General features: G+C 48.9%; 1 protein-coding gene and 1 long non-coding RNA gene across 4 annotated transcripts in view; one reads left to right on the top strand and one right to left on the bottom strand.

The window, feature by feature from the left end:
- Nucleotides 1-2,505: 2,505 nt before the first annotated feature.
- SMURF1 (SMAD specific E3 ubiquitin protein ligase 1) overlaps nt 2,506-23,526 on the bottom strand; it is a 121,792-nt gene continuing 100,771 nt past the window's right edge. For 2 of the 3 annotated variants that reach the window (XM_008018672.3, XM_008018675.3), the window contains 9 exons: nt 22,993-23,191; nt 21,041-21,144; nt 17,454-17,568; nt 15,412-15,590; nt 13,394-13,531; nt 12,041-12,161; nt 10,533-10,734; nt 8,108-8,192; nt 2,506-5,751 (listed from right to left, as the gene is read on the bottom strand). In XM_008018672.3, the coding sequence (XP_008016863.1) occupies nt 5,652-5,751; nt 8,108-8,192; nt 10,533-10,734; nt 12,041-12,161; nt 13,394-13,531; nt 15,412-15,590; nt 17,454-17,568; nt 21,041-21,144; nt 22,993-23,191 (1,243 nt within the window). In that variant the 3' untranslated portion in view covers nt 2,506-5,651. The remainder of the gene's footprint in view (nt 5,752-8,107; nt 8,193-10,532; nt 10,735-12,040; nt 12,162-13,393; nt 13,532-15,411; nt 15,591-17,453; nt 17,569-21,040; nt 21,145-22,992; nt 23,192-23,526) is intronic. The other variant, XM_008018674.3, reaches the window with a different exon arrangement.
- Nucleotides 6,431-23,065, top strand: LOC119621363 (uncharacterized). The gene is made up of 3 exons (XR_005237904.2): nt 6,431-6,545; nt 7,962-8,110; nt 22,964-23,065. It is a non-coding gene; the product is annotated as an uncharacterized lncRNA (long non-coding RNA).

Below are 23,526 nucleotides of genomic sequence, written 5' to 3'. Positions count from 1 at the left end.
CTATCTCCAGAGAGGTCATAAAACAAGTCTCAATAAATTTAAGAAGACTGAAGTCACACAAAGTATTTTCTCTGACCACAACAGAATGAAGCTAAAAATCAGTAACAGAAGGAAACTGGGAAATTCACAAATATGTGGAAATGAAACAAGATGCTTTCAAATAACCAATGAGTCAAAGAATAAATCACAAGGGAAATTAGAAAATATCTTGAGACAAAACACAACATACCAAAACTTAACAAATGCAGCGAAAGCAGTGCTAAGGATTATTCACCATGACCAAGGAAACTTATAGCTGTAAATCTTTATATTAAAAAGAAGGTTAAAAATGGACAACCTCTACATTATACCTTAAGGAACAAACTAAACCCAAAGAACAAACTAAACCCCAAAAAAAACAAACTAAAAAAAAGAACAAAAAGAACAAAGAACAAACTAAACCCAAAAAGAACAAACTAAAAAAAGAACAAACTAAACCCAAAGCTAACAGAAGTAAGAAAATAAATATTATAGCAGAGGAAATAAAAGACAAATGAGAAAAATCAGTGAAGCTAAGAGTTGGTTCTTCAAAGAGATCAACAAGATTGACAAAACTTTAGATGATTAAGAAGGAAGAATCAACTAAAAGAAAAGAGGGGACATTATTACCAATTTTACAGAACTATAAAGGATTATAAGAGTATTATGAACGACTGTATGCCAACAAATTGAATAACCTAGATGAAATGGATTTCCTAGAACTCTACAACCTTCCAAGACTGAATCGTGAAGAAACAGAAAATCTGAATAGGCTGACAATTAGTAAGAAGATCGAATCAAAAATCAAAAACGTCCCAACAAAGAAAAGCTCAAGACCAGATGGCTTCACTGGTGAATTCTATCAAACATTTAAAGAAGAATTAATGCCAGTCTTTCTCAAACTCCTCCAAATAGTTGAAAAGGAAAGAATGCTTCCTAACTTATTCTGTGAGGCTAGGATTACTGTGATTTGAAAGCCAGAGAAAAACACTACAAGAAAACTATAGACCAATATCCGTTATGAATATAGATGTAAAAATCCTCAACAAAATATTAGCAAATTGAATCCAACAGCTTTTTTTTTTTCTTTTTTTGTTTTGGAGATGGAGTCTTGCTCTGTCACCCAGGCTGGAGTGCAATGCCGCAGTCTCGGCTCACTGCAAACTCCACCTCCCAGGTTCAGGCAATTCTCCTGCCTCAGCCTCCTGAGTAGCTGGGACTGCAGGCATTTGCCACCACACCCGGCTAATTTTTGTATTTTTAGTACAGACAAGGTTTCACTGTGTTGACCAGGCTGGTCTCGAACTCCTGACCTCGTGATCCACCTACCTCAGCCTCCCAAAGTGCTGGGGTTACAGGCGTGAGCCACAACGCCCGGCCCCAAGACCGTATTAAAAGGATTATTCACCAAAACCAAGTGGAATTTGTCCTAGGAAGGGAAGGGTGGCCCAACGTAAGAAAATCAATGTAACACATCACATTAATAGAAAAGAGGGAAAAAATCATGTACATCTCAACTGATACAGAAGGGCGTTTTACTATAAACATTCCTTCTGTGATCAGAAACAAAAATATTCCCACTTTTACCACAGTTTTTCAACATTGTACTGGAAAAGTATAAGCCAGAGCTAATAGATAAGAAATAAAAGGCATCCAAGTTGGAAGGAACAGGTAAAGCTATCTCCTACAGAGAGAAAATTGCAAAGAATTCACAAGAAAGCCACTAGAGCTAGGAAGTGAATTTTTGCAGTTTTGGGGTACGAGATCGACAAACAATGCAGTTATGTTTCTATATACTAGCAATGAATATCCACAAAAGAACTTAAGAAAGCAATTATGTTTATAATAGCATCTAAAAGAATAAAGCTAACCAAGCAGGTGCAAGACTTGCCAGTTGTCTGCTGAAAACAAAATACTGTATAAAGAAGTTAAAGAGGCTGGGCACGGTGGCTCATGCCTGTAATCCCAGCACTTTGGGAGTCCGAGGCGGGTAGATCACCTGAGGTCGGGAGTTTGAGACCAGCCTGACCAACATGGAAAAACCCCATCTCTACTAAAAATACAAAATAAGCCGGGCGTGGTGGCAGGCGCCTGTAATCCCAGCTACTCAGGAGGCTGAGGCAGGAGAATCACTTGAACCCGCGAGGCAGAGGTTGCAGTGAGCCGAGATTGCACCACTGTACTCTAGCCTGGGTGACAAGAGCAAGCCTCCATCTCAAAAAAATAAAGAAAAATGAGGGGAAAAACGAAAAGATAACCAGTGCGCAAAGAAATTCTAAATGTTCTCAGTCCCATGTTTTTGCTTGGTAGAGCACTTTCAACCCACTGCCATATTGTCATTAGTTTCCCTTATAATTCTATCCTTAACTCTGTCCTTTTCCCTTGGAAGGCCCTTGCCAGTATTCCTGCCTACACACTTCCTTTCTTGTGGGTTTGCAGAGACACTGGAATCTCATTTCCACACCAAAATAACAGACGCCCAAAATGTAAAGTCGTGAGTTTATTGCATATGTAACAAAATGAACCTGACCTCCTGGGCCCAGCCTGCTGTACAATCACTGTTTGTTTTGTGTTTCCAGCTGGTTCCATAACCACATTAAATAGAACTAGTATTTCATTAAATACTTTTGATTTTGACATAAAACAGAACATTAGTGTACAACTTTCACAAAATAAATCAGCGATAAAAACCGTGGGAAGGATAACAAGGATAGCAGCAATACTTAAAAACAAGACATTACAAAATAAATTAAAAAATACATTATAAAGTGGTTGAGAAACAAAAATAAACACATTTTTAAAATCGATACTATGTTTCGGGAAGGCTGCCGTGCGGCACACACCTGGCTGCAGATGGCGGGTAGGGGGACATTTTCTCTGCAGAAGGCCTTTCCTGACATCTCGGACTGGGTGACCACCTTAATCTGAATTCGGACCACATGTCTGAACAAGCTCAGGGGTCGAAATTCGATCTGGTGGCAGATTCTCTTTTCAGAACTGGAGAGAGCCCTTTTCCTGTCGCCCCGGGCCTCCCAGGCAGCCTCAGCTCTTCCTACCAAAAGCACTGGCGGAGTGGTGTTTGCTACATCCCTGAGTGTCGGCTGACGGCCGCTGGTGAGGGCAAGCCTGAAAAGCCGGGCCCCTGAAGCATCTGGGCAGAGGGGCAGGGGGCATGGCTGGATCGCCTGGGACCACCGAGAGGGGCGACACAGATCACACGTGAATGGGCTTCGCGCAGACCCAAAGTCCAACAGTCGGGAAGCTTTTACCATTTGCTTGCCATATTGAGTTCTTTGGGGTGGTTCAAAAGGACCAAACAAACCATCGTAGAAACTGAAGGTTCTGGGAGTGCGATGCCACCGACAGGGAGGCCTGTTTGGAAAGAGTGAACCGGAGCTCTGGAAAGGTCTGCGACACTCACACGACCGATGACAAGGCGGCAAACCCACACGCAGGTGGAGGTGGAAAAGCAGAGACGGGGGCCGGGACGGGAATGCATGTGTCCGCCGGGGCCACCTGTGGAGGACCCGGGACCCAGCCCTCTGGCTCTGGGCTGAAGCAACACCCGGCACGAGAGGCAGGGCAGCACCGACCAGCATGGGGCTGGCGGTGCAGCTGCTAAGGCTCGCCCCCGACTCCTCCCAACAGCAAAAAGGTAGTTTTAAAGGCGTCAAATGCAACATTCCTGCTTCAAAGTCTTTTAAACCATGAGACCCTGGTTTCCTTCCTAGTTACTGCAGATTTTGGATACCAACCACCAGGAAAATCAGGTGGGGCCTCCGACCTCATCCCGGAGGCCACTTCAGTTCTCGGATGGATGTCTCTTCTGCCTCCCGCGGGTTAGGCTCGTGATAAGAGAGTGGGCTCTCCGGGGGAGGGCTGTAGTTTTCACTTCCTCACCTTCAAGAGGAGGATGCAAGGAAAGGCTGGATAGAGCCACTGGGAAACGGGCTTCTAGAACACCTTCAGGAAGCATCATGGTGAATGAGACACAGGATGCGCCCACCTGGGGGGGCAAGGCAGAGCTTTTCAAAGAGGCTAAGCCCGCCACTGGGCCTGGACTTCTGGAATGGGGGATTACACTTTCCTCCTGCAGCAAACCTCATTTGGCAGCCCTTCCATTCTAGAACCTCAGCAGCCCAGAAGTTAACAGTGACAAAAAGAACAGATAAAACCGTCGTCCACAAGGTCCTTCCCAGGCCATCTCAGACCCACCGCGGGATCCCAGAGACTTCGACAGCAGTGAAATGTCTTGCTCATCAATTACCCTGTACTTGCCCCCACCCCAAACAAAAACAACAAAGAAACCATACAGGAACATTGGTTGCTGCTGCTGTTTTCTGGCCAAGTTCAGCTACTGGAAATCAAGCCACTTTAAGATAAAATACTGTTTGACTTCTGTGCAAACTGGAAATGGTGTCAGAAACTTTGAGTCTAGGCTTGCTTCTGGCCTTGCTCATCACACGAAGACATCTGGGCAAGTGAACCGAGTAGCAATCGTTAGTGTCACCAGCTGCCACTGGGAAAGGGGCCACATGAGGCAGTGTGGAGCCGTCCCCCTCTGCAGTCACAGGTTTGCGTCCACACCCTACTTTTTGTAGAATAGTATCTTTGGGTGGATTTACATCATCGAGGTTATCCTTTCACCATTGCTTTTAAGCTAGTTCGCACCCAGCCAGCAGCTATGATAACACAATTTTGTTAGTTTAGCTCTTAGCAGTTGCCGCATCAGGGTTTACTAATATTTTAAGTGACACAGTTGATGCTCTTCTATGGACAACAGTGGCACAGAGGTCACAGCTTTGGGACTGACTGGTTGGCTCTAGGGCTGATTTTGGTCTGCTCTTTTCTACACTCCGTGACATGGTGTTTTCACTGAAAAGAAAAGTCAAACTGGACAGATAATGCAGCAAAAGGGGCCCTTAAAAGATGGTTTTTCTCTACGTAAAAAATTCTCAGCCAAGATACCCAGCAAAGAAATATCCTGGCTCCAGGAAAAGCTGCTCCAATTCCTTCTCCTTTCAAAGGGGAAACACATTTTGACTCAAGCTTCCTGCTGTGGCAGAATTCCAATAAGCATACGTTATGCAGTTATTTTTCAGTTGGAAATTCATCTGCTGCCCAGAACAGGCTGCTGGGATGTGAAATCTGGAATCTGAGCTCTGGTAAGATATCTAGCAGCTGCTCAAATTGAAAAGGGGCCTCAAGGCTATTTGAGATGGAACAGCGGGGATAGCCACCAGTTCCAAACCCTCAGCCAGCCACACTCAGTCCCCTAACTGTGGGCTGATGCTCCCGTAAAGAGCTCAGGGCCGTGAGCCTTATCACCACATGGGTTGCAACCACAGCAGAATATCCTGTGTGACCGAAGCCAAAGGCTAACCCTGGCTGCATTTGATTGGCTGGGTGGTGGAAGCGGGTGGGAGCACTATAATAAGGGAGAGATATATGGGTGGCAGCCACCAACAAAAGTCCCCCATCCCCCTCCCCCAACAGAAAGGAGAGAGACAACCCTTTTCCCCTCAGGTGATCCGGAATTCCAGGGCCTCTGCCAGCTTTGCAGGAGGCGCACAGAAGCTGGATGCTTTTGGTCTGGTGGCCATGAGCTAGACTCTGTTGCCTTTGGTTGCTTTTCACTCCACAGCAAACCCGCAGGTCTCCTCCACGGCTGTCAGCAGCTTCTCGTAGAGCTTCTCATAGGACTCATATGGTGGAATGTCGATCCGGTTAAAGCTGAAAAAGGACAAAAGAGTAAGAGTCACTGGGTGGGCAGTCCAGCCCTGGGACCAACCTCAAGGCCAAGGACAGGCAGCGAGAAGTGTGTGTGGGAGGGGAGAGGAATGGGGGGCGGAGCAGGAGTGGTGGTGAGTTCTCCATGTCCCCCTGTGCTTTTCTGCCTCTAATACAAAGATTTGTAATTCGTTTTTGCTTTTTGGTAGAGACAGAGTCTTGCTAGGTTCCCCAGGCTGCTCTCAAACTCCTGGCCTCAGGTGAACCTCTTGCCTTGGCCTCCCAACATGCTGGGACTACAGGCCTAAGCCACTGTGCCCAGTCAACACACAGTGAAGTCAGTCTTGAGCCTTGACAACCAAAACATCACCAAATTACTGTTCACGGCTTCTATCAGGACAAAGCTCTCCGCTTGTTTTTGTTTGTCTGTCTGTGGGAGAAATTCTTTCCCTGTGCTAGGAATGCCTCTTTGGCAGCCCCTGTAACCCAGACTGGCTGTCAGGCAGCGTCACCACTAACGATGTATTGCGTGTCTGTCTGTTCCTCTGGGACTTGATCTGAGACCAAAATGGGGCAGTCTGGAAAATTCCTTGCAAAAACAAAATCTCAAAACTAGTAAGATGACAAATCCTTAAAAGATGAAATGAATACTCAACTTTTGACTCGATATTTCCAGGGGGAAACTCGTTTCCAGTATTTGTACAAAGAAAAAGACATCCTTTAAGAAGCTACGATAGCAAACCAAAAAATACAAAATTGTGACCTGAGGACGTACAGTGACTTCCTGGCTTCCTAGGGTAAGCAGTTACGGAGCGTGTCTGTCTCTACAGAGCTGAGTTCCAGGGTGGGCACTCTTTTTTCTGTGCTTCAGAGCATACTTTCCACATGCATCTAACACCAAGCACTAAACTGCTAAAGGACAAAAGCCTTGTGAGTAGGTGTGCACAGCCAATATGGTGCGTTCCCGTAACGGATGCCACAGCCACGCTCGGAGCAGGACCCTGGCACCCAGCACCACGGTCCAGGACCAGCTGCATTACCCCATTTCACAAGTGCGGAAAACCAAGTTAGAATATGAAGTCACTTGCCCCAAATCACATGTCAGAGGGTGTCACAGCTAGCATTTGATCCCGCATCCTTGGTTTCCAAGACAGGAACCTTCCATCACCTCACTGGGCATCTCAACAGCACCTAGAACTGGTTCCCCCAAGGAAACGCAGCTACTCGTCTCGATGGATGGTTCCAGGACAAAGTGCGTGCAAGTGACTGGATGTTTAAGCCATACAGGAAATACTCTAGTATGGAGACTCATTTTTAAGTTAAAATTTAGGAAGAAAATATTTGCAGTAGGCAAGGTGCGTGCGTCATAAGCAGGAGTCCAAGAAGATGGGGACCCAGAAATGTCAGATAAAGTGAAGACCAAAACTAGACTATTTTCCTTACCAACAGGTGTGTGTGCATAAGACCTGGCAGAGAGGAAGATGTGAGCCTGCTGGAGTGGTAGCCACACTCCACTGAAACACCAGTGTTAATTAATGACATGGCTCATGACAAAATTAGTTTCATAAGATACTGTGACAACCTTTGTGTGGCGTGCTGCACCGTACTCGTCCCATCTGGCACAAGCACTACTGCCAGTCATCGAGACTTGGCATAAATGAAACAGAGTCCTACAAATCAGAAAACAGCTTTACAAAAATAACATGAGGCCGGGCTTGGCGGCTCATGCCCGTAATCCCAGCACTTTGGGAGGCCGAGGCGGGCAGATCACCTGAGGCCAGGAGTTCCAGACTAGCCTGGCCAACATGGCGAAACCCCATCTCTACTAAAAATACAAAAATTAGCCGGGCGTGTTGGCGGGTGCCCGTAATCCCAGCTACTTGGGAGGCCAAGGCACGAGAATAGCTTGAACCCAGGAGGCAGAGGTTGCATTGAATCAAGATTGTGCCACTGCACTCCAGCCTGGGTGACAAAGCAAGACCATCTCAAAAAAACAAAAAACTAAATCAAGAGAAAATCTGTATTTAAGTTTTAGGTTATATATACTGTAAGATTTTATGTGAAGTTTAGCAATAATGTTGGCCCTCTTATAGATATTTTGTTGCATGGCCAGTAAAGCCACTCTGTACAGCGTTGTAATGTTGGGGGAAGAGTTGCTTGCTTGAGGGCTTCAGAATTGTCATTCAACTCTCGAATTTCTCCTTGTGTCTCAGGTGCTGTGGCTTCTGAGTTTTGATGATGACAGAAATATTTTAGCAGAGACTCCATCTCCAAAAAAAGAAAAACAACAAAACGAACGTGAACGTCGGCATCCTCCGGGGCTCCCAGGACGCCGTGACTTCCTGGCCACGGTGCTTACCAGGTATGGGCCTTCGGAAGGTTGTCTGTGTTCGCGTCTATCAGGTGGATGGTGAACAGCCGGGGCCCTGCCGCGCCTGTAGAACCTTACAAGACAACATTCTAGTTAATGTACTTCAGAGGCACAGCTGTGGCACTTCCCGGCCACACGGCCCCCAGGAACCAGGGCCCTGACCATGTTCCCACCCCTACACCCAGGCAGGCTGTCCTGTGATAGGGCCATGAGGTTCCCAGGCCCGGTTTTAGGACATGCCTGCAATGCCCATCAAAGTGACAACATGCAGACATTTTTTTGAGACAGGGTTTCTGTTGCTCAGGCTGGAGTGCCGTGGGGCAGTCTCGGCTCACTGCAACATCTGACTGCCAGGTTCAAGCAATTCTTCTACCTCAGCCTCCCAAGTAGCTGGGATTACAGGTACACACCACCACGCCTGGCTAATTGTTATATTTTTAGTAGAGACGGGGTTTTGCCGTGTTTCCCAGGCTGGTCTGGAACTCCTGGATCGCCTCAAGTGATCCACCCGCCTTGGCCTCCCAATGTGCTGGGATTACCGGTGTGAGCCACCACACTTGGCCAAAATTCCAACATTTTAGAATATCCTGCAGGGGGCAGAGCAAGAACTGCTAAGGCCCCTCCTAAAGTGCACCCTGACCATGAGCCTGCTCCAGACAGGCTCCCTGAGGGTCAGCACTGTTTGTACCCACCCTCTGGAACAGACGACTTGCCCACCAGTTCTGTGGGGCAGGGAGAGGCACCAGGCCCCTTCTTCCTCAGGTCTTTCCAGACTCAGCCCCAAGTGAGCACCAGGCTGGCCAGCAGCTAGCTGACAGGGCTGCCGGGCGCCGGGAAAGGAGGGCACAGAGGTCACGGGCCTTGGCTCTGCCGCCCCTTGCTCCTGTGTATTCACAGAGATTCCTTTCAAGCTGGGCCAAGGTCAGCGGCAGGACAGGAATCCAGGAGCAGTGAGGACCAGCAGAGACACCATCTTTCTGTTGGGCAGAGGGTCTCAGAGGGCAGCCTCCTGCTTCCTGGGGACCGGGGACAGGAAGCTGGTTCCTCCCCCTCGCAGGCCACACCCTCCAAGCCCCAACCTCCTGGGGAGTCAGGACAGGCTGTGCCACGTGGGGGGCTTCAGAGACCTCCTGCAGGGCCCTGGCCACTCTGCCCGGCCCTGCCACCCTCCCACAGCACCAGCACTCCTTGTTCTGCACTGTGACCCTGTTCACCTCTGACCCACCTTCTAGACACTTCGGGGACACTGGGCTAAAGTCTATCCAATTATTGGGGGACGAGTGAGACCCTTATGACGACAGGGACCATCTCTAAGCGGGAACGTTTAGCACGTGGACCTGCTGTGGGCAAGACAATGGCGCCATGAGAAAAGACTTGGTCAGGAAGCCTGGATTCCTGCCCTGCCTCGCCGTTCACACCTGCCTGTTTCTTCCCCTTGGGGGGATAATAAATCCCATGGCCTCAGTGAGTCTCGGCTTCCTCTTCCATGGGATGGGGCTAATAATCCTCGTCAGCCAGGCTCTCTGGGTTGTTGGGAGAACGGAATGAGAAAGGCTTTGTAAATGACAGGCACCAGCACGCTCTGGGAGCAGCTGTCATGGTCAGGCTGGTCAAGCAGACAGAGGCTCCCAGATGCGAGCAGGGCTCAGCCTCGAAACCCTTTGTATTCAGGCCAGGCCCCTGGCAGCAAATCCATAGGCAGAGGTCACAATGGAAAAGTCGAAGGCGCCCTGATGGCTAAAGCTGACTGAAATGGAATTAACCTCCTTTTACTCAGCGAGGCAGAGGCAATATTCTGTGTTCACAATGTGTCTGTGTGTCTATCCGCATTTACAGTTCAATCAGCTAAATTTCAGTATGGTGACACCGTTCACCTCACTCCTTCCAGCAACATCCCCTCCGAACCCTCAGTGTAAAAGATGAGACATTAGGCCGCCGGGCCTACAGGCAGACGGGCACCTTTCCCTCAGTGGCTTAAACAGAGTGAGCATGACATCATCTTTCGGTGTGGTTTGTGGCTGAACAGGGGTTCATGTGCAGCTCCAGGAGCCACCGAGACTGGCGGCGGTTCCCCCAGAGCTCCCTCCCCAGGGTCTTGGCTAAGCTGGCCTCACAGACACTCTGAAGGCCTCTGCTGGCCAGACCCTCTTGGCTTTTTGGAAGCAGTGAGGAGGGGGAATCCACGTGCCCTGGAGTGGCTCCACAGTCTCTGCTCAGCGGGGCCCCACGCCTGCTCACACATGGCGTCTGCAGGGCAGAGCATTAGCTACTGGAGAACATTCCTTATGCCATTTGCTAGCACACGTCTCAGGAAAACATCCCAGCCACCCTCCAGCTCTTCGGCCCACAGCCTAGTACAGAACACAGCCCCCACAGACGCGCCATCGAATAGCCCTGCCTCCACGTCAGTCACCTTGCAAAGCCTTGAAGCCTTGGAGCGGGACCCGCGTGGATCCAGTCACAAACTGCAGGAGCCTGGCCCTCCTTTCTTCATCGAACGTCTCCACCGCTTGCCAGAACCACCGCACGATGTTGCTGTCAGCCACACAGTGCTTCAGCCGCGTGTTCGACTTCCAGTCGTTCAAGTCTATTTTATCCAGGCCGCCTATGATCAGCTGAGGAGGTGCAGAAAGGTGAGTTACTTCCAAAATGTATAAACCCATGTCAGGATGCGCCTCCTAGGTACCCGACACACACACGAGTGAAAAGTCGGTTCCCAAGCAAAGCAGCAGCTGTGTCTAAATAAACTAGGCAGACGCTGAGATGGGAAGAAAGCTACACACAGGAGGCCTGTGGTACACGCTTCCGTCCGCCGCCTCCAGACGGGTCTCCAACCCCAAGGAGCACAGTGCACAGCTGCTGATGGGACGTTATCTTGTAGCCAGAGCGGGGTGTTTGCTCTGCATGGGTGAACAGTATCAAAGCACCAATGGGTGACACTGAACGGAGCTACCACCATGAACAAGGGCACGTCCCAGGGTCTCTCCAGGACACTCAAGGACATGTGGAGTTTCGAGTCTGAAGAGAGGAGAATTCCGCAAGAGTTACGTGGGGCTGGGGCTGATGGGGCGTGTTTGTGCAACTGGCTTAAAAAGTTCACCCTCTGCTAGGTGCGGTGGCTCACGCCTGTAGTCCCAGCACTTTGTGGGGGCCGAAGTTGGGCGGATTGCTTGAGCCCAGGAGTTCAAGGCCAGCCTGGACAACATGGCAAAACAAATACAAAAAATAGCCAGGCATGGTGACGGGCACCTGTAGCCTCAGCTACTTGGGAGGCTGAGGTGGAAGGATTGCTTCAGCCTGGGAGGTCGAGGCTGCAGTGAGCCACGATTGCACCACTGCACTCCAGCCTGGGCAACAGAGCGAGACTGTCTCAAAAGAAAGAAAACACAAACGTTCACCCCAGAACTACTGCTCCATCCAAGCTCTTGGCTCCCAAGCTCTCCTCACTGGCAGCAGAAAAACTTGGAGAACAATCTACAAGGCTTGAGCTGTTTGGCACGAGAGATGGAGAAGGGCTGAATGAATCACCGTGTTCAAGCGCATGCGTGTGACTAGAGAATACAATAGCCCCTTGTTCTTAGTCTAGGAACAGCCAGAATAAAAAGCAGTAAGTTACTGCTGTGGGAGCACCTGGTTCTCCCGGGCTAGATACCCTGAAAACAAGGGAAGCCACAACCACCTTGAATGGTTTTCCGGAACTATTCAGATTTCCTACCGCCAGGCAGACATCTCGCCGGTTACCAACTGGCATAAACACCCTCTACTCCCCACTCTTGCTCTAGTCTGGGAACCCCAATAGCTCCTAGGCTGACTAGGAAACGGCACACGCCGCCCCTCGCAGCAAGGATTTAAAACAGGCAGACGCCAGCCACAAGGGAACCCCCGAACGCCCTGGGTCAACTCTGCACGGCAGGCACCTACCTCCAGTTCCTTCTGGTCAAAAGGCTTCAGCAGGTGTTGAGGGATGAGCTCGTTGAACCCCTTCTGCAGAGCTAAGAACTGGGCTTCAATTCCTCTCATAAACCTCCAGTTTACATACAACCTGGAAGAAAAACTCGCAAGTTGGATGCAACACCAAGTGGATTTTCCACCATGGGCAGGCTTTTTTTCCTTTCCTTTTTCTTTTGGAGACAGGGTCTCACTCTGTCACCCAGGCTGGAGTGCAATGGCACAATCTCGGCTCACTGCAACCTCTGCCTCCTGGGTTCAAGCGATTCTCCTGCCTCAGCCTCCCCAGTAACTGGGATTACAGGCACCCACTACTACGCCTGGCTAATTTTTGTACTTTTAGTAGAGACGGGCTTTCACCATGTTGGCCAGGCTGGTCTCGAGCTCCTGACCTCAGGCGATCCGCCCACCTCAGTCTCCCAAAGTGCTAGGATGACAGGCGTGAGCCTCCGCGCCCAACCTGTGAGCAGGTTCTGATATCACAGTCTGACAAACATGGGAACACGCTGGGCCCCCCCACAGATCTCTCCACCAAGACAGACAAACACACCACCAGCTAGTAGTACCAAACCTTGGCATAGCGTTAAAAATGACTCAGCGCGTGCCCTGATTGATTCCGATTCGCTCCCGAAACCAGGAGGATTGAACCTGATCTGTCACATCAATTGCTGCAATTTGAAAGCATGTTCTGGCCAGGCACGGTGGCTCACACCTGGAATCCCAGCCCCTTGGGAGGCCGAGGCAAGAGGATCACTTGAGGCCAGGGGTTCGAGACCAGCCTGGCAACATAGCAAGCCCCTATAAAAATGTAAACAATTTTTAAATGTGTAAAAGTACGTTTGAAAGTACAGCACAGGACAGCATGGCACACAGTCGTGCCCACATAGTTCTCAGCTGCAAGTGCCGAGGCCTGAACATGGATTTGCCTCAAGTTAGGGATGCAAAAAACTGAGAGGGTGGCTTCGTCGGACTGAGCACCAGAGACCCTCCAAAGCCACTGTTCTCTCCTTTGCAAACTCTGACCTCTGCATCCATAATTAGGTGGTCACTGAAAAGTCCTTCCCCACCTGGGCTCTGTCCCTCAGGCCAGGGCTGGCCCCATCAGGGCCCCTCCAAGTAGATCCCCGACGCTGCTGCTGAGCTCTCGGTTTCTGAAAGTCGCCTCTGTTCATGTGATCTGATCACAAGCGCCAGCCATCCACACAGCGAAGGAACTACAGCAACTAAACGCCGGCTCAGCCACGCCCCAGGCACCCAGGCCACAGGCGACTAAACGCAGGCTCAGCCACGCCCCAGGCACCCGGCCGTCCCCCCAGGTGGCATTACCGGACGTATTCTTTCTTGTTCTCCTCTGTGACCGGCACATTTCTGCCATTGGGTTTCAGTTCATGCTGAAGGATCCGTCCAAAGGCGTTGTGTTCCACGCAGAAGGTGTGGTCCAGTACAGGCGTGATGTCGTTCTCTCTGTTGAAATAAGACAGGAGGATGTAGGTTAGAGCTCTGCCACCACATGGGGCCTTTGGGTAGATAGACAACATTTACCACTGCCAGACCCGGGGCTGCAAGAGAGGACAGGCTCGGGCAGACACAGAACCTGTGTGGGGGCGGCACAGCGACAGGTGCTGGAGGACCTGGAGACCACAGCTCTGGTTGCAGATGTCCCCATTCCTGGCTTCCACAGTCATAGAAGGTGGGGAGCAGGTTGCTCTACCATCCTGTGGTTTCAGGAGACCCACACCCCAGCTGCTTTGTACGCTGAGTGTGGGAGTCAAAAGGCAGGAATGTGAAGAGGTATCAGGGTCAAAGGGAAATTGACCTGGAGATGAAGCCACGCCAAGAAAATGTTCTTGGCCAGGCGCAGCAGCTCACACCTGTAATCCCAGCACTTTGGGAGGCCAAGGTGGGCAGATCATGAGGTCAGGAAATTGAGACCAGCCTGGCCAACATGGTGAAACCCCATCTCTACTAAAAATACAAAAAACTAGCCAGGCGTGGTGGCAGGCGCCTGTAGTCCCAGGTACTCCGGGAGGCTGAGGCAGGAGAATCACTTGAACCTGGGAGGCGGAGCTTGCAGTGAGCCGACATTGAGCCACTGCACTCCAGCCTGGGCGACAGAGCGAGACTCCACCTCAAAAAAAAAAAAAAAAAAATTACCTTTCTTCCCTTAGAGGCAGCCTTTCCAAATGCATCAGTTCAAACACAAAAGCACTCTAAAGTGAAAAGTAGCTCTTGAATCTGCCATCGTTCTTGAGCCATAGGCAGAGTGGAAGATTTTCTTTTTCTTTTCTTTTTTTTTTGAGACAGACTCACTCTGTCATCCAGGCTGGAGTGCAGTGGTGTAGTCTCAGCTCATAGCAATCTCTGCCTCCTGGGTTCAAGCAATTTTCCTGCTTCAGCCTCCCAACTAGCTGGGATTGCAGGCACATGCCACACCTGGCTGCTTAAAATTTTTTATTTTTAGTAGGGGCGGGATTTCACCATGTTGACCAGGTTGGTCTCGAACTCCAACCTTTGACTTCAAGTGAAAAGAACAAGTGATCTGCCCACCTCGACCTCCCAAAGCACTGGGATAATAGGCGTAGAGCCACTGCACCCAGCTGAGTAGAACATTTTCCACCCGATCCCCAGAGTCCCCTCTTCAAGTTAGAACACATGACACATGAGACACAACCAGGAGGCCCCGACTCCGACTCACCCACATCCCTCCATCTGCCAGAGCCTGATCTTTTGTCCCCTTGAAATCTGCAAGGACCTGTGACAGTCACAGTTCATCTTGTCACTGCCTGCTGCTCTTAACAGAGTGTTTAGAATAATTCTGAAGCACAGGTAACTAAATGTTCATTTTGTTTTGATACTTGCTTGGCCCCTGTGTAGGTTAACTGGAGACACCCTGAGTGTCACACACACCCCACAATGGGCCTGGGGAGTGGCCTGTTAACGTCTGGGATCTTACCTTCATCATTCAAGGAAACAATCTAGTCCGTGAAGAGAAACCTGTCCAACATCATGAGGAAAATAAGTCAACTGAATATTTTTACTAGATCTGGTGTTTTTTGTTGTTGTTTGTTTTTTGTTTGTTTGTTTGTTTTTTGCTGTAATGGGATCTTGCTATGTTGCCCAGGCTGCTCTCAAACTCCTGGGCTCAAGTGATCTGCCCACCTCGGTCTCCCAAAGAATCTCCTTTTCTGTTTCTGGTTATAATACAATGGTTTCTTTGTGTCTCTTCAATTTCACAATGATCCCCAAAATAACAAACACACACACACACAGGCACACATGCATGCACACAGTAGACGTGGTGGTTGGTGTACCGTAAGCCAGGTGCGCTGTCAGTCGATACTTACAGGATCCACACCAAGCTCTTATGCAGCTCCGGGTCCACAGATTCCAGGTCTGAGAGCTGGATGGGCTTCCCCAGCAGCTGCTTATAGAAGGGCACCGTGAAGCCCCCATTGATGTAGTGTCCGTGGAACACAGCCAGCCCCATGATCCGCCCCACAAAGTGAAAATAAGACAAGTGGTCCTGTAGGGGGCACCAGAGAACACGAATCTGTCAGCACGATGCCGGCCAATGTGGAATCTCACTTCCCTAGAAGTGCTGTCCCCAGGCTTCTTGGGAAAAGTGTCCCAGAGGCAGCCAGACCTACTGACTGAGGGACTCACAGGCCCCGCTGCTGAGCAAGTGAAAGAAGGCTGCTTGTGTAGCAGAAATTTACCTAGATTCGCTGGACAACGTTTTGTATGCTGTCAGGGCCAACACCTCCTCAGAAGGGCCATATAACTGGCAGAGGAGCCCCGTGTTCCGCATTGACTGAGAATTTCACCTTGGTGACAACAGAGAATTAAACCAAGCCCGGGGCCCTGACACTGTAGGGCCTCGGCACCATGCTGGACGCACGCCCAGGAAGCCAGCCCTGCGCTCCCTCCCAGGGCATGAGAAAGAAAAGGGCAAGTTCCCTTCCTCCTCTAATCCAGAACGAAAGGAAGGGAGGGAGAGAAAGAGAGGGAGGGAGAGAAGAAATGCTAAGGGGGAAAAAAGACCACAGGAAAATATGTATGAATAAGCCAAGTCAAATAACAATTCTAGGCTGGCTGTGGTTGCTCACGCCTGTCATCCCAACACTTTAGGAGGCTGAGGCAGGCGGATCACCTGAGGTCAGGAGTTTGAGACCAGCCTGGCCAACATGGCAAAACCCCATCTCTACTAAAAATACAAAAACTAGCTGGGCGTGGTGGCGGGCATCTGTAATCCCAGCTACTCAGGAGGCTGAGGTGGGAGAATCCCTTGAACCCGGGAGGCAGAGGTTGCACTGAGCAGAGATCGCGCCATTGCACTCCAGCCTGGAGGACAGAGCAAGACTCTGTCTCAAAAAAAAACAAAACAAAACAGAACCATTCCAGAACCAGAGCCATTCTGGCTTTTTTTTTTTTGAGACGGAGTCTCACTCTTTCACCCAGGCTGGAGTACAGTGGCCGGATCTCTGCTCACTGCAAGCTCCGCCTCCCGGGTTCACGCCATTCTCCTGCCTCAGCCTCCCAAGTAGCTGGGACTACAGGTGCCCACCACCTCGCCCGGCTAGTTTTTTGTATTTTTAGTAGAGACGGGGTTTCACCGTGTCAGCCAGGATGGTCTCGATCTCCTGACCTCGTGATCCACCCACCTCGGCCTCCCAAAGTGCTGGGATTACAGGCGTGAGCCACACCGTTCTGGTTTTTAACTCAAGAACCACACATCTCTACTTTCAGGTTTGAATTATGTTCACCTCAAACAATGAGTCAAAACTCTGCTTCCATGTTGGTGAAAGGTTCTTCCGCATTTGAATGCACAAGTGGGGCCTGCCCTGCCTTTGCCTCAGCGGCCTGTGCAGGACGCTGGTGAAGGCCGTGGCGCCACAGGAGGAGCCCCTGTTGGCCGGCTGCCCGCCCTTGGGCTGGGCGTGCAAACACTGCACTGACTTCCTCATCTCTAAAACCCACACACTAAGGGTGGCAGCATTTGTGGCTTAGAAAGCTAGTTCTGGAAAGATTCCAGTTTTGACTGGAGGAGGCTGGACTTCAGAACCCACTCCTTAGAATGACACCATTAACAAATACAGTCATCATTCCCGAGTTCCCTCGAATGATCATAAAGTGTCTCGAGTGTATGAACAGCTCCGCTTCCCCCTTCATCTCCTTCAACACAACACACCCAGTGACCACAGTCTCTGAAAATACCGATTGAAATCATCTATCTTAACTCAGTTTTCACTTTACCTCTCCATGTTTTGCTTACCGATGTCTTTGATTAACTCTACAATGAAGAGACCAAGAACCGAGAATGAAACTGAAAATCCATCTCAAAAATTCTCCAACTCAATTCCCTACCTCTTTGTTCATTCATACTTACGGGGTTGATTGAAGAATCCGGATTTATTTGCAACATGTAAATATTGTCTGTAGAATACTGGAAGAGCCCGTAGTAAGGATTCAACATTTCATGGCACAGCAAATAAAGCCACTCCCTGGGAGCAAACAACAAAAATGCATTTGATACGTGCTAAAATTTCTATATATATATATTTTTTCCTGAGACGAAGTCTCGCTCTGTCGCCCAGGCTAGAGCACAGTGGCGCAATCTTGGCTCACTGCAACCTCTGCCTTCTGGGTCCAAGCGATTTTCCTGCCTCCTGAGTAGCTGGGAGTACAGGCACGCGCCACCAGGCCCGGCTAATTTCTGTATTTTTAGTAGAGACGGGGTTTCACCATGTTGGCCAGGCTGGTCTCGAACTCCTGACCACAAATGATCCACCCACCTTGGCCTTCCAAAGTGCCGGGATTACAGGAGCAAGCCACCGCACCCAGCCTGAGTTATTATTTTCTGAGTTTCTTTAATGTTTGCATCATTGTATTATTTTAAAAACCCCAAAGTTAAAAAGAGTCAAGCCAAAAAAAAAAGGCACTTCAACTAGAAACCGTATGGTTCAGTGGCTGCACTCGGGTCGCGATAAGCCCAGCTAGTGGGGCGGTCTCAGACAAACACCTTTCATTCATTCTACTCAAAACTCCTTTTCAATGGATCGCATTAAGATAGCAGCCCCAAATTTTATTCTGGAATTTCTTACTCTTTCAAACAGAAATGAGAGAGAAGAGGGAAGGACAGACACAAATGCAGAGAAGCTGTCCAAGAATATCATGAGAATACACGAAAAATATCAAACAAAAACAGTTCTGTATTGTACTCAAAAGAACAGAAAGGAACAGCCAGAAGAGATGAGACTCCGAATCCTATAAAGTTTCTTTACTACAAAGGCAACATTGCTGAATTTGAATTCATCCCAAGTTTTGGAGTTTCGATTTAGGAAGAACCTTTTTTGAAAAAGACAAAGACCTTCAATTGTCTAGACAGGAAGTGATTAAAATACTAGCAAACGTTCCAACCGAGCCATGGACGACATGAAGATACAATCAGCTGTGTTCTGGAAGTGGTAGGGGAAGCAATAACTAAACAGGGGAAGCTACAGAAAGGACTTCAGGACTAAATACTGGGGAGATAAGTGTGGCCTGACTCCCACACATCGGATAATGAACACACCCCTGCACATGGGTAATACACGTGCAACTGGAATCGCTCCACCTCTCTCTGAGATAGGTATGACCCCATTAGGAGGAAGACTCCAGTGGTGAAACAACACTACAAGACCAAACTGGAGGTGGCAGAGCAGGGATTCCCAGCTCTTTCCACTACAGCATCATGTCAGTCAAGGGAAATTCGCAAAGACCTGTCTCCACGCAGAAGACTGGACGACTACGGAAGACGCGGAAGGAATGTAACTCCTACCAGACCAAACCAGGGAGTCCAACAGCTGAGTAACAAGCATTTCAGAACGACCAAAGAAAGAAAATGTGCAAAGAAATTAACAAAAAGTAAAATTCATTCATTTGGCACATATTTACGGAGACAAGTGTTCCGCTGTGTGTGAGCTGCTGTTCTAAGAACCGGGGATCAGCTGTGAACAAGACAAGGTTCCTGACTGTGTGCAGTTTGAGTCTCTTGGAAGATGCAGACGAGAAACGGAAACATCACACCACACAACCATGAGGTGGTCACAGCATGACAAGGGAGGACGCCAAGAAAGGGGACGCCAAGAAAGGGACGCCCAGGACAACGGACCTCACCCAGGGAAGCAGTGAAGTCTCACGACGACCATGGCACAGAGGAGCGAGAGAACTGCCATCAGGCTGCACAGAGGCCTTGCAGGAGGCACAGGGGGGCTGTCAGAAAGTATGATGTGTAACCGTCCTGGAGGACTTGAAGTTCAAGGGGCAACAGAGACAGTGAAAGCTACTGGGGAGGGAAGCCCAGGCGGGAGGATCACCTGAGGTCAGGAGTTCAACTCCCACCTGGCCACCATGGTGAAACCCCGTCTCTACTGAAAATACAAAAATCAGCTGGACATGGTGACTCGCTCCTATAGTCCCAGCTACTCAGGGGGCTGAGGCGCAAGAATCACTTGAACCTGGGAGGTGGAGGTAGCAGTGAGCTGAGATCCAGCCAGTGGACTCCAGCCTGGGCCAGAGAGTGAGACTCTGTCTCCAGAAAAAAAGGGAAGAAGAAATTCTTGGAAAAATTAGAATTTGTTCCAAAAAGTTAAACAAATTCTAGAATACTATTTAACCCCTTAATGGACAATATTTTCATTCATAATAATATAAACCATATAAACTTTCATCCCTTTACAAATAATTGGTAGACAAGCATAGGAGACTCACCAAATTTTGGTTACAGAAGAGAATGTAAATCTTAACCTTGACAATATAAAAGTAATATTACAGATGACAGAATTTAAGAGGCAGAAGGAATGCTGAAGAGAAGTTACAAGTATGAATAGCCTGTTCTTATGCAAATGAGGTCCAGAGGTCATGTCTCTAGCTGATAAATCAAAAACTAAAGGTGAAAGCACAGGACATGAAGTTACAAATGAGGGAAGAACTAAAAAGATTCATATTACTAAATTGAACATGAGAGTAACTAGAGTCAGTCTATCTTCTGTATATGCCCATACATCATTAGATCCAGAAATAATAAGATACCTATTCAAAGAAAGAGCTAAAAGAGTTAAGAAGCAGTTGTCTTAGCCAAGCACAGTGGTTCGCACCTGTAGTCTCAGCACTTTGGGGGCCGAGATGGGAGGATGGCTTGAGCCCAGGAGTTTGAGACCAGCCTGGGCAACATAGTAAGACCTCATCTCTACAAAAAACTTTTTAAAAAATTAGCCAGGCGTGGTGTTACACACCTGTAGTTCCAGCTACTTGGGAGGCTGAGGTGGGAGGCTGGCTTGAGCCCTGGAGGTTGAGGCTGCAGTGAGCTATGATTGCGCCACTGCACTCCAGCCTGGGCAACCGAGCAAGAGTCCGTCTCAAAAAAGACAAAAAAAAAAGAAAAATTGTCTTGAAGGTGAAAAGAGGCAGGTCATGAAATAGCAGCTTTTCATCATTCTATTGTTTTTTTTTAATATATCATTTTCTTGAATTATTTTGACCACAATTTCAACATTTTACATAATTCTTTTGACACAAATGCGATTTACATGCAGTTTACATGCACAAATGCGGTCCGTGCCCTGCTCCCTGCAGAAAATCCTCTACAGAGGAGAGCAAGGCCACCTCCTGTGTTAATTTCAGGAGCATGTCCTGAAATTATGTTTCAAAAGAAAGGAGCGAGTTTCAAAGTTGAATTCTAGCTTTACAAGAAGTTGATTAGCGGTGATGATCACGGATATTCTGGTAAGTTATGGCAAGAGGCTGGCACGAGCATGCTCTGAGGAACTCCTGTTCTCAGCAGGGTGGCTGCAGCCAGCGCATGCTGGCCCGACTGCTCCAGGGAGACATCAGCCCTGCCCGGGAGTGCTTGGTGATGAGCACTGGAGAAGGGCAAATGACTTCTCCTGAAAAGACAGAAATCCACGCAGCAGAGAAGGTGAATTAGCAACTCACCTGGCCACGCCGCCGTAATCCAAACCTTCTTCCCCACGGAATTTCACCATTAGCCGTTTCTTCAAGTCTTTGGGTCGCATCTTCATGATCTGGCGGTAAGACTCCTGAATAGCAACATCACAGTTTCAGAGAGAAGAACATTTCTTATCCTTCAAGTTATAAACGGTTATTGGTAATGGCGCCTGGTTAAGAATACGCATCCATTCCAATTCAAGTTTTATCTGGCTCCTAATCGGAATGTTTCTTTGGCATCTAGTATATTCCATCATCTTTTTTCTCAGTTTCTCCCTCTGAGACAACAACAAAACAAACACAATGCCAGGAAACACTAACCTTAAGGGAAACACGTGTCTGTTTTCAGTGAATCACCAAGGAGTGAAGGACAAATCTCACTAGGGTTGGTTTTTCTCTGTATAGATTAATTTCAGTGCACACTATAAACAACTTATGCATTGCAACCAAAATCAAGATGTTAGAAAGTCTGAATGCTAAGGGAGTTCTGAGCCTGTTTTTATATCTAAAGTGAAAAATCACATTTGACTTCACACTGAGTCAAAAAGCAAAAAGATTTTAAGTTTTTAAGTAAGACATAAGGTGGCTTAAGCACAGCACAGAACACATGTGATCAGCCTGCTATTCCCTCAGACTCGGCACTTGAAACAGAAGACACTACATGTCTGTAGATATAGATTCAGTAACAAGGTACTTAAGAATTTTTTTATGCTTTAAATGTAACGCAATTCAAACTCCAGCAACCCAGCTGGGTGCGGTGGCCCATACCTGTAATCCCAGCACTTTGGGAGGCTGAGGTGGGCAGCTTACCTGAGGTCAGGAGTTCGAGACCAGCCTGGCCAACATGGTGAAACCCTATCCTACTAAAAATACAAAAAAGTAACCAGGTGTGGTGGCGGGTGCCTGTAATCCCAGCTACTCGGGAGGCTGAGGCAGAATCGCTTGAACCTGGGAGGCGGAGTTTGCAGTAAGCCAAGATCACGCACTCCAGCCTGGGCAACAGAGCGAGACTCCGTCTCAAAAACAAAAAAAAAAAAAAACAAAAAAAACTCTGACAACCTGAGAGGGAAAGAGGAAACAATCTGGTAGTGAAGTCAGTACTACAGTGCTTTTCTAACCCTGCAACAAGGGCAGACATGCAGCAGGCAGGGCTGGGCACTGTGGCCAAGCTGCCCATCCAACACCCAGGCCCAGCCCTGGCGGTGGGGAAGGCGCTCAGCTCCTCGGCCCGCTGTGCTCCCTCAGCACTGTCACCCAGGGAGAATCTGTGCTCTGTCTCCTTTGATCATTTCTGACAGTGTCTCCACAAAGGACGGCAGGAAATGGCCCAAATGCCATGGAGATTTTTCCGAATGGTCAGCTTTCTTGGGAAAAGGGCTGGTCTGTTTAGAGGCCGGCTCCTGCAGGAAGCCGTGTAAGGGACAGAACCTGTCCCAGGAGCCACCAGCTCCCCGCCAATTTCCACAGGAGAAGCAGGACGGCCCCCAGCCCCTGAGCTGCCCTGAGAAGGACAGCCCTCCGATGACATCTCATACAAGAAGAGAGGAGGGAGACTGCCTGGCTCTGGGGAAGGCGCAGATTGCAGGAATATTTAACCCGCATCATGTAGGCAAGGCGGTTCCCACTATTTTTTAGTGCTAGTTTCTATGAAAACCTAGAGGTGAAACTATTTAGTTGTCTCCCTTTTTACCATGAGAGGAAATAAATACCGTTCCCTCCCTCTACACAGGCTGTGGTTCTGACAAACTCTGCACTTCCCTTAGTAATAAAATCAATACCTGAAATACCAAGAGAAAGAAGGGTTCCCTGAAACGCGGACATCACCCACAAAGCAGTTCATTTAAAGCAGCCCTTTAAAACAAAGGCATTTGAGATTCCTTTGTCTGAGCTGCCTTATTTGTTTCTGAACAGGGTCTGGGCAGTGGCCCTGAACTCTCTACCTCGAAGATTTCTTCTCTGGACACTTCGATGCGGCAGTGACCAGCTTGGGGCTGCTGAAGCGACAGTTCATGTCTGAGGACTTTCAGCTTCTGGACTAGATCTCTTTCGTATCTCTGGGCAGGAAGCTCCTCGTCCTCCAGAGAGCCCTCGCTGGGCAGTGGCAGCGGCTGGCTGGGCTCCTTGAGTTGGCACTGGTGACTTGGGAAGAAGAGACGCAGAGAGTCACTCTGAAGCCCCAGCCAGGGGAGCTGCAAGCACCCACGTACGCGACAGGGTCGGTGGAGTGGGCTTGCTATGTGCACCTTCAGGGAGAATTTGCATAACCAGGTGCCTAGCTAGCTGTGTAAAAGTCACTGATGGCCACATTAGCCTAAATATAGATCTGCAGTACAATAAAGGAGGTACCCCAGGCTGGGCGTGGTGGCTCAAGCCTGTAATCCCAGCACTTTGGGAGGCCAAGGCAGGTGAATCACCTGAGGTCAGGAGTTCGAGACCAGCCTGGCCAACATGGTGAACCCTGGTCTCTACTAAAA

The sequence above is a fragment of the Chlorocebus sabaeus genome, chromosome 28 (assembly GCF_047675955.1).
Source record: "Chlorocebus sabaeus isolate Y175 chromosome 28, mChlSab1.0.hap1, whole genome shotgun sequence".
NCBI classification, from domain to species: domain Eukaryota; kingdom Metazoa; phylum Chordata; class Mammalia; order Primates; family Cercopithecidae; genus Chlorocebus; species Chlorocebus sabaeus.
Note: the sequence above shows the minus strand (reverse complement) of the source record. Positions and strands in the feature narration are given on the sequence as shown.